The following is a 10,028-nucleotide window of genomic DNA, read 5'->3' as shown; positions in this document are numbered from 1 at the left end:
GGAATTTGGAAGCGTACAAACAAGCTGAGAAGAGGTTCAGAGATCAGGGTGCTCACTGGCAGCAGGGGCTGGGGTTAGGGCTGAGCAGGAGCAAAGCCGGAGCACATCAACCTCACCTCGTGTTTTCTCGGGGGCTTTATGGCCCTGGCAAGAGAGAGATGTTCACTGATGAGTCCCAGGCCGAGCCGTGAGCACAGCCTGTTGTGTTGGAGCTGGGGGTTTTTTTTGAGACGTTCAGCAGCCACACTCTCTAGTCAAGAGTCCTGAGGTTTGTTGCTGCTCCACTTTCATCCTCATATCCAGCTTCCAGCCCTTTTCTTCTCTCTGTCCAGTGTGTCTTTTGTGTTCCTTTCTTGTCCTGTGTGCTCCCCATCCCATTCCCGTTCCCTACGGAGGGGGAGGGTGTGGAGACTGGGGGCTCCGACGTGGTTTGGGGCACCCCAAGGTCCCTGGGAAAGGGAGCCGGGCTGCGCTGGAGGAGCAGGTGAGTCGGGCATGGGGGGGGGGGGGGTCATGCTGGGTGCCAGAACATTGACAGGGAGGGGTGGGTGTAGAATGCATGAAAAACAGAACCATAAAAAATACCTAAATATAGTCTAAAAGGAATGTTTAAATGCTTTTTATTTGGGTAGAGGCACGGTTTTTATAGCTAATATAAAAATAGAATATAAAGAATAGAAATAGATTGGTATACGTGTAAAATATAATGAAATATAAGTAGCAAATATCTATGAAAAATCTAGTGTATAACAGAAATAATGCAAATATAAGAATATGTATAAATATAAAATAGAGCTATGAGAATGGTAATAAGAATGGGGTAAAACATCAGTGAGAAATGGAAAAAAACCACATGAAAAATGGTGGGAAAATCAGTGAGAAATGGAGAAAAATCAGTGAAAAATGGGGGGGGAATCTTTGAAAAATGGGGAAAAAAATCAGTGAGAAATGGGGGAAAAAAATCCATGAAAAATGGGGGAATAAATCAGTGAGAAACGGGGAAAAGTGGGGGAAAAAATAATTGAGAAATGGGGAAAAAAATCAGTGATATATGGGGAGAAAATCAGTGATTAATGGGCGGAAAAATGCATGAAAAATGGAAGGAAAAATTCAGAGAGAAATGGGGGCAAATATCAGTGATAAATGGGGAAAAAAATCAGTGATTAATGGGGGGAAAAATGCATGGAAAATGGGGGGAAAATTCAGAGAGAAATGGGGGCAAAAATCAGTGAGCAATGGGGGGGAAAATCGGGAAATATCCATGGAAAAATGGGGGGAAAAAATCAGTGAGAAATGGGGGAAAAAATCAGTGAGAAATGGGGGAAACATCATGGTGAAATGGGGAAAAAAATCTTTGATAAATTGGGGAAACAAATCATTGAGAAATGTGGGAAAAAAATCAGTGAGAAGTGGGGAAAATATGGGAAAAAATCCACGAAAATTGCGGGGAAAAATGCATGAAAAATTGGGGAAAAATCAGTAAGAAATGGGGGAAAAAATCCATGAAAAATGGCGGGAAAAATCAGATCAGCGATCGATAGCTAATGCGTGCCTATGGATTAGATCGGCGATCGATTGATCGCGCCTGCCGATCGATTATATCGGCGATCGATTGCTAATGCCTGCCGATCGATTAGATCGGCGATCGATTGATCGCGCCTGCCGATCGATTATATCGGCGATCGATTGCTAATGCCTGCCGATCGATTATATCGGCGATCGATTGATCGCGCCTGCCGATCGATTATATCGGCGATCGATTGCTAATGCCTGCCGATCGATTCGATCGGCGATCGATTGCTAATGCCTGCCGATCGATTCGATCGGCGATCGATTGCTAATGCCTGCCGATCGATTAGATCGGCGATCGATTGATCGCGCCTGCCGATCGATTCGATCGGCGATCGATTGCTAATGCCTGCCGATCGAATCGATCGGCGATCGATTGATCGCGCCTGCCGATCGATTCGATCGGCGATCGATTGATCGCGCCTGCCGATCGATTAGATCGGCGATCGATTGATCGCGCCTGCCGATCGATTCGATCGGCGATCGATTGCTAATGCCTGTCGATCGATTCGATCGGCGATCGATTGATCGCGCCTGCCGATCGATTCGATCGGCGATCGATTGATCGCGCCTGCCGATCGATTAGATCGGCGATCGATTGCTAATGCCTGTCGATCGATTAGATCGGCGATCGATTGCTAATGCCTGCCGATCGATTAGATCGGCGATCGATTGCCAATGTCTGCCGATCGATTATATCGGCGATCGATTGATCGCGCCTGCCGATCGATTAGATCGGCGGTCGATTGCCAATGCCTGCCGATCGATTGCTAATGCACACTATTTGCACACTCCTTGCACACCCTTTGCACTCATACAGAGGCAGGAGGTTTCTCAGTTCTGGTCGCGGTTTTTTGGGGCGTTCATTCAGGGGGATTTCCTCAAGGATTGGGACACTCCTTGATTCCATCCCTTGCCTGTCTCCCAAGCGCCACCCTGTGGGCAGAGCGCGGTACTGCGCGCCTGCCTCTCCCAAGATGGCGGCTCGGGTGTCGCTCCCCGACCTTCTAACTCTGGCTGCAAAAGGAGGGTGGCACAGCAAGGAGCCCGCTCGCTCTAGTGGGATGCCTGCGCACGACGCCGACACCGATCCCACGGGTGCGATTTTCGGCGGCGTTTCCAATCGTGCGGACATCTCCTTCAGCCCGCTTCGGCCCGTGGAAGAGGGGCGGGGCCGCCAGCGATGGTCCCGGCGCAGCCCGGGCAGGCTCGGGGCGGAGCCGGGGCTTGGCGAGGCGGGGCACGGAGGTCCCGGGGACGGGACCGGGCGGGGCCGGGGCGGTGCTTTAGGGGCGGTCCCCAGTGGTCCCGGGCGGCACCGGGGGCGGGGCCGGGTGATCCCGGAGCGGTACCGAGCTGTGCTGGGGACGGTGCTGCAGGGGCGGTGCCGGGCCCGCCTCAGGGTGATTGAATGCCCAGAAATCGCCTCCTCTGCCCCGTGCTCACACTGAGCTGCGGGCTGCAGCGTGCTGTCGGAGCTCCGCACACAGCACGGATTTGGGCTTCCCCTCCTCTCAAACCCTCTCCCCCTTCTTCCTCCTCCTCATCTTCCTCTTTTTCCTCTCCCTCCGCCTCGCCCCCCTCCCCGGGCCCCTGACTCCCCCCGGGATCCCCTCCTCCGGAGGCGGCCCTTCCGAACCGACCCCCCCTCCAAGCCCCGGAGCTCGAGACCATTAAGGTAAGCTTTGGAATTGAAATATCAGGATATTCACTCTATCCCACTGGCCTGAAATTTCAGGATTGTACGATTTTTTCTTGAAGCAGTTACCTTTGCTGCAGGATTGTGTGGTCACCAGTCTCCTTTCCTGTGACTCTTGTTGAAATTTGCTGTCAGATAACCGGCTAGTAACGAAATATTTGACAGAAATCAATGCTGTGAACGGACTTCACTGCAGCAGTTGATGAAAGAGCAAAGAAAATGTCTGTCGTGTTTACGCACCCCCCCCGAGGCTGAATGAATTCTGATACTGTAATAAATCAGTGCAGTTGGTGCCTGCAAAGGTCTTGACATTGATCAAGAAGATATTACTTTGGATTTTTACTTTTTATCAGCGTTTCTTTAATCTGTACTTCAGCACTCTAGCCTTTCTTAAGTCTTCTCCGGTTTCCTCTGGCCCTGCAGAGTAGTCCTCTCTGTTATTGTCTGATCCCAGCTTTGATGCAAGGAGGACTTTTTGTCTTGAAAATTAGCATCCCCCTCTGCATATTTAAATTAGTTATTTGACTTTTGAGAAAAAGCTGGTCAGCTCGAAGTCCACCAGACACCAGAGGCTGCTGTTTTTAGCACCTTATTCAAAGAGGACATCCTTTAGTTACCTAAGTAGGGGTAGAGATTTACCCCTAGGAATAAGGAATAAATGCAAGCAGACTGTCCTGCCAAGAAAAAAATCCAGTTACAGTGACTGAATTAGGGTTTAGTGGCCCTTGATCCTTGCAAGGGATTAAAGGCAGGTTCACTTGGTCTCCCAGCAATGAATGTCTCAACCGAAAGCTGCTCAAAATGTGCCGTTTTTCTGATGGTTTTGGATTCTTTTGCCAGGTGGGAACATGGACTGCTTGACTTGTTCCTGTGTCCACTTTCCACTTCAGTCCTTTGCATTTTCTCTGAAGGGAAAGCAGGAACAGGGAAGTTGGGGCAGTTCCGTCAGCAGAAAGGCTGCTAAGAATAGATGGTAAGGACTTACTTTTCTGCACAGTGCCATGTAACTGAAGGCTCGTTTTTGGATTTCACATTCTGTTCCTGCCTGGTTTTGTGAGAGCTGCAGGTGCATTTCTGTTTCCAGACCCTGCCAAAAATAGTCGCTTATATTATAATGAATCCTTTTTCCTTCATGTTTTCTTGCTTTAAATGAATTCCCCTGTCAGATTGATGTGAGCAGCAGTTATTTTTAGAGCTGCTGGTGTTGTACACGGAGTAACTGTAGAACAAATGAGTTGTGATGGCTTCCTTGTATTTGATGTGTGGAGAGGAGCAAAGGCACAGATTCATCCTGTGTAATTGCAGTCGTCCAACGTAGGTGCCAGGGTCGGGAAGCTGGGCAAGGTTTCCTCTCTTGCTGGGCCTTAGGGGGAGGGAGCTGAACCCTGGTGTCACTCGGATTCCTTCCTCTTCTCCCTCCTCCTTTCTTGCTTGTAGAGCTGGAGCTCGGGGTCACCGAGTTTGGGTGCTCGCAGTCAGGGCCTGAATTTGGAGAGCAGGAAAGCGGGGGGAAGTTTCTAGGCACGTCAAAGCCTGTCTCTAGGGTGTGGGACTTGTTGGTCTTCCTCACCACCCCCAGCAACTTGCACTTCTCTCTGGACCTTGCTGTGGTCACAGCCCACTGCTCATTTATGTGACTGTTCATCCCTCTGCCTGATTGCTTTAAGTACAAGTAGCCTGATTCAGGTTTAATTTAGCAATGATTTTCCTCTGTTTCATCGGTAGTTTTCTAAAACTCCCCTACAGGCTATTTTGAAGGTGCTTTTTTCTTTTTTTTTTAACTGCCTGTGATGATAGAAAGCTGTACGGCCCTCTGAAAGCAGTATAACCTGCTTTCCAAAAATTACAGAAGTAGGATTTTTATTGTCCACTATGCAGCTGAAGTCCCCCTAGTGAGCCTCTTGAACTGAGGGTGAGGAGAGCGGCAGATACGACTCCTCATCAACCTGCTCTTCTTTTCGTTCCTAAAAGAAGGAAGCATGAAGGTAACTATAGAAAAAGATCTGCATCCCTCGGGGTTTTGTATTTTAGGTGTTTTGAGGTTTATTTACACACCTTCTCCTTTGTTTCCTGGACAGGTTTTACGTGACAGTGGAGCGTTTGAGGACACGTGGAAGGAGCTTTCAATTTGGCTGGAGCACTTGGATAATACAAAAGAAGACCAGAAGGAAGCAGTGATTCAGTTTTTGGAAAAGGTAACGGTGTTCAAATCAGCTGGATAAAAAAATGCAAAGAATAGTGTTAGTGGAAACTGGAGGTCTTGTTGCTATTGTTGAGAAACCTGTCAAAGACCAGCGAATGAATTCTGAGAAAAGCCTTGTTTGGGATTCTTTATACGGAGGTGGCATCCTTCTTGTGTTCAGTGGGAGGGCAGCCAAATGATTTGTAGGAAAATGAAATCCAAAAAGATCAGCTGTTATTACAGCATTGTCGGTGTAAGGGTAGAGTGGTGTAGGTGTGGGTAGCTTTGATCTCCTCTTTAGGTGCCGACATTATCAGAGCTCAGTAGATGGTGGTCCTTGACAAGGAAAGGTGACACTTGCTGTTTACTCTTCAGGATGTTGAATGCCCAGTGCTTTGCCTCCACTGTGGTCTGCCCAGGTACTCGGTGTGTGGTCGCAGTCTAGGTGCCAAGTTGTGGTGGGTTTTTGTTTTTCCATCAGTGTGGCCTGTAGAGCAGGAACTGTAGACAGAATCCTGCAGAAGTGCTATGGAAGTTGTCCTCATAAAAGCTGCCCAGCTTTCAGCACGTGGTCGTTCTCAGTACCGTGTGGTTCCCCTGCACTTGCCAGCCAGCAGGTGCACTTACCTTTCTCCCCACCTTTGCTGACAGATCCTGCTGAAGCTGGTGACCAACCCCTGTCCCTACACTGACAAGGCAGCAGACCTGGTTCAGGCAGCCAGCACGCTCCAGGTGGCTCTGTTTAAACAGGACTCTGATAACATCAGCATCCCCGTCTCTCACATTGATGGTATGTGGTAACCTGTCAACATCCCAACTCCATGACTTGGGGATACACTTTCTAGCCCTAATCAGCAAACTGGGGATGGATAACTCTGGCAATCCTGTTAAGTAAGGGCCCTCCAGGATTCAGCTCTCCACGTGTTCTTGGTATCAGAAGTCGAAGTGGAATTGCCAAGTTGCCGCTTTACCTCTGAAAGTAATTTCTGCCGTGGCTGTGCCACTTGAACGGTATTTGAAATCTCTCTTCATGCTCTTGCAGCAGCGTTTTTGAACTCAAATGGAAATCTAGCCCTTCTGCCTGGGACTGTTGACAGAGTCATGGAATCCCAGAGTGGTTTGGCCGGCAAGGCTCCTTAAATCTCATCCAGTTCCAGCCCTGCCATGAACAGGGACACCTTTCAGTAGCCCGGGCTGCTCCAAGCCCCAGTGTCCAGCCTGGCTTTGGACACATCCAGGGATCCAGGAGCAGCCACAGCTGCTCCGTGCTGGACAGCAGCATTGAAAGGCAGAGTGAAGGTTCAGCTGTAATTTAGGGGTTGCACTTAACGTTGTATTGTGTGACAAATGTGGCTTTCATCCTTTTTTTTATTTTTTTTTTTTTAATTAAAAAGAATTAAAAAGATGCCTTGTATTCCTGGAGTGTTGCATTCTACCTCTGTTGTTTTTCCTGTTAGTCTGGATTCTTGCTTTGATGTTTTTCTTCACTTATTAGATGTCCTGGATATGGTGGATGTCCTGATTGAGGACAGTGATGGCTTTGATGAAGAAGTTGGGTTCTCTTTAAATGAAGACGTGATCATTTCCCTTCAGTGCTGTTGTCCCTGCTGCATTAGAAGCCAGGAATGAACAAGTCCACGTGGGCCTGGATGCTGATCCCTCTTGCTGGTCCATGACAGCATGTGACAGGTGAGATTTCCAGGTGTCTGATTTAGCAGGAAACTGGTTTGTTCCTTCTTGTGAGGAGGCTCATTGGCTTTGCACGGGCAAAGCCACTCCACGTTTTCCATCTAGGAACAGAGTTGGGGAGCTGTTTTAAAACAGAGTCCCAGAGGTAAACAGCTTGGCTCGGTATTTCTGTGTGGGAATAGAAGAATATCTGTGTCTTCTGATTTTTCTCTCGTCTTTCTTCCACAGGTGTTTTTGTATTCCTGACTTGGGTTTCCATCGGGGACACGTGGCTTGGAGCTCAGGAGCCGGATCTGTTCCTTGCCCACGGCAGATTGGTCTGCACTAGTGCAGGTGACGAATTACAGGATGGCTTGGGAACTCGGAAACAAGGAGAAGCAAGTCTTATGTGTCTTTGCAAAAAGATTTGGCTACCACAGGGCATTAATTCAGGGAGTTAAGACTTCATCTTTAACGTTCTGTGCTCTGCCAGCATCACTGCGAGCCCTGAAAGCCTCCTGAGCTGTTCTCATACAGACCTATCTTGTTTGGTCAAAAAAAAAATCTTAGTTTAGTTTCGTCCAAGAAATGTTACTACTCTGTGCGAGCTCATGGGGAAGCTTTTATTCGGCATCTCTCAGTGGGACATTGAAAGTCCAACTTCCCATTTCTTGAACAGTCTGAGAGGCAGTATTACTTTCTATCATTTTTATCACAGGCATTTTAAACTTTTTGAGGAACCGGCAGGACTGTTTGTGCGGAGGCGTGCGGTTCACAGCCATCCTCTGTCCAACGTAGGATGGGAAAAAAAGGCTGGAGAGCTTCCTACAAGGGGCTGTAAGTGCAAATGACCAGGAGCCCGGGGTTTAGTCATGATGATTTAGTATTTCTTTAAAGACTCTGATTGATTTCATGATGCCAAAACCAGTATGGATAGAAGACTGAAGTCAGGAATCACGATGGTCTCCTTGGGTTTAAAAAGCTTTAATGGTGTTTCAAGACATTTGTATGAGACCTGGTTTGTTTTTTCTTACCCTTTTATTCAATCAAAAAAAAAAAAAAAAAAAAGCCTTGATCCAGCCTTGCTGCTGTGATGTGTGACAAATGCCTGTCCTCCCTCCACGTGGAACAGGTGAGAGGTGGAACTGAAGCCCAAAGAGTTTTCTGCCCACTGATAACATGTGAGTCATATTGGGAATTCTCTGCAGAATGGCAACAGTTGTTCTTGAATGTGGCCATGAGGGGAGTGGAACATGGCAGCCCGGGTCTGAGAAGGTGCAGTGCCAGAAGGAGAAGCTTTGAAATGTTAAATCAGGATTGATTCAGGTGACTCGCGACCGCGTGCTGTGCCCAGGTCCCTGGTAGAAATACTGTGCAGGGAAAAGCCAGAGCTGCCTGTGCTATGAGCTGAATTTTTTATTGGGGGGGGGGGGGGGGGGGGTGTGAAATAAGAATGAGGTGCAAATGAGGGAATTGCTTGTGTGTGTGAATATTCTTGTCCTAAAGGAGCGCTGCCCGGTGCTCCTCCCTTGCTGTGCCCCTCTCCTGGTGAGCCTCTGTCCTGCTGGCCGTGCCTCTCTGTCTCCGTGCCTGTGCTGCTCCTTGCCCGTCTTTGCCCGCCCCGCACGGGCTGTGCTCGCTTCCTCTCTGGCTCCTGGGTTCCCTCTTTGTCATGGTACCCCTCAGTCCTTGCTGTGTGTTTGGCACTCTCTGTCTTTTCTCCGTCCTTCTCTGTGCCTCTGTGGTGCTCCCTGTGCCGTTGTTTCCCGTGGGATCCTTGTGTCCCGGTCACTGTCTGTCCTAGGGTGATGTTATGGTGTTTCTATCTCCAATCATGTGTCCTGATTATGTTTGGTATTATGTCCTGTGCTTCCAGGACTGAGTCTGAGAGTGAAGCTTTGTTTTGTCTTGTTATCAGCCGGCTCACCTCCCCCATGTTTATGTTTATGTCTATGTTTAGGAGAGGTTTTAGCTCGGTTTGCTTGCTTGCCTGCTTGCTTGCTTGCTTGCCTGCTTGCTCGCTTCTGCCTCTTTTTCTTTCCTTCGCTTTGCCCTTGCTTTTTTCTTATTAGTTAGTTCAGCTAGGCAGTCCAACTTTTTCCCTGGACTGTTTTCTCTTCCACCCCGTCCCCTCCCTCTCCTGGATACCATCTGAACCTGTTCCGGACGGGGACCTGGGAAACCCCAAGAAACACCGGGAGTCTACACTCTGTCACCGGCAGCAGCCATTCCCAAGCGCCAGAGACTGATAACTGGGCGACCACTCGCCAGAGAGACTGAACTCGTCATCCCTTCAGAACGGTGAAAGAGTTTTTTGTCAGCTGGTGTTGTCTTTTTTCCCTGTGCTGGGGAGTGTCTTGCTTGTTAAATAAAGAGGTTTTTTTCTCCCACTCTTCTCCGAGGAAATTCTTCCCGAACCCGGTGGGGTGGGGGGGAGGAGTCGTGGGGTTTGCTGTCTGGGGGCTCCTTCTGGAGGTTTTCCCCCAAATTTGCCCAAAACCAGGACACTGTCCCTGTTCATTTTTAATCCCTCCCTCTTGTGCTGCCCATCCAGCATGCCAGGGGTTTCTTTTCGTTTTTTGGTTATTTTTCGTTTTCATTTTTCTTCTTCTTTTTTTTTTTTTTTTTAGGGGGGGTTCCATTTCATCGTGCACCTTGATGTTGATTTTCTTCCCTTGTCTTCTCTGCTGCCCCTCCTCCTTTCTGCCCCTTGTCCCCTGTGTCTGCAGGGCTGGGGAGGAACTTCAGCCCTTGTGGGGACTGCCCTCCCTTTTCTGGTGTCAGCAGAGTCACTTTCTGTGGGATGGACACATGGGAGGGGTTGCAGTCAAGTGCTCTGCTGCTGTCCAGGGCAGTTGGAGTCGTTCTGTGCCTTCTTTGGGGTGAGGAAAAAAGGCTGAGGGGGGCTCC

The 10,028-nt window shown here is 48.9% G+C and overlaps 1 protein-coding gene across 4 annotated transcripts; it reads left to right on the top strand.

Annotated features, from left to right (window-relative positions):
- The first annotated feature begins 2,870 nt into the window (after positions 1-2,870).
- LOC148220470 (nucleolar pre-ribosomal-associated protein 1-like) lies at positions 2,871-9,508 on the top strand. Of its 4 annotated transcripts, none has more exons than XM_088155361.1 (5): positions 2,871-3,247; positions 5,147-5,463; positions 6,102-6,240; positions 6,946-7,139; positions 7,368-9,508. In XM_088155361.1, exons 2-4 carry the CDS (start codon positions 5,248-5,250, stop codon positions 7,077-7,079), a joined length of 489 nt encoding a protein of 162 aa, XP_088011487.1. In that variant the 5' UTR covers positions 2,871-3,247; positions 5,147-5,247; the 3' UTR covers positions 7,080-7,139; positions 7,368-9,508. The 4 variants fall into 4 exon arrangements, 3 of the variants coding, with proteins under 3 accessions (XP_088011487.1, XP_088011488.1, XP_088011486.1); XM_088155362.1 differs by having other exon boundaries at positions 2,953-5,463; positions 7,368-7,472; positions 7,837-9,508; XM_088155360.1 differs by having other exon boundaries at positions 2,953-5,463.
- Positions 9,509-10,028: the final 520 nt, after the last annotated feature.

Source organism: Sturnus vulgaris, chromosome 37 (assembly GCF_052056855.1).
Source record: "Sturnus vulgaris isolate bStuVul1 chromosome 37, bStuVul1.hap1, whole genome shotgun sequence".
Taxonomy (NCBI): Eukaryota; Metazoa; Chordata; class Aves; order Passeriformes; family Sturnidae; genus Sturnus; species Sturnus vulgaris.
The sequence above is the reverse complement of the archived record's forward strand: the minus strand, read 5'-3'. Positions and strand labels throughout refer to the sequence as shown.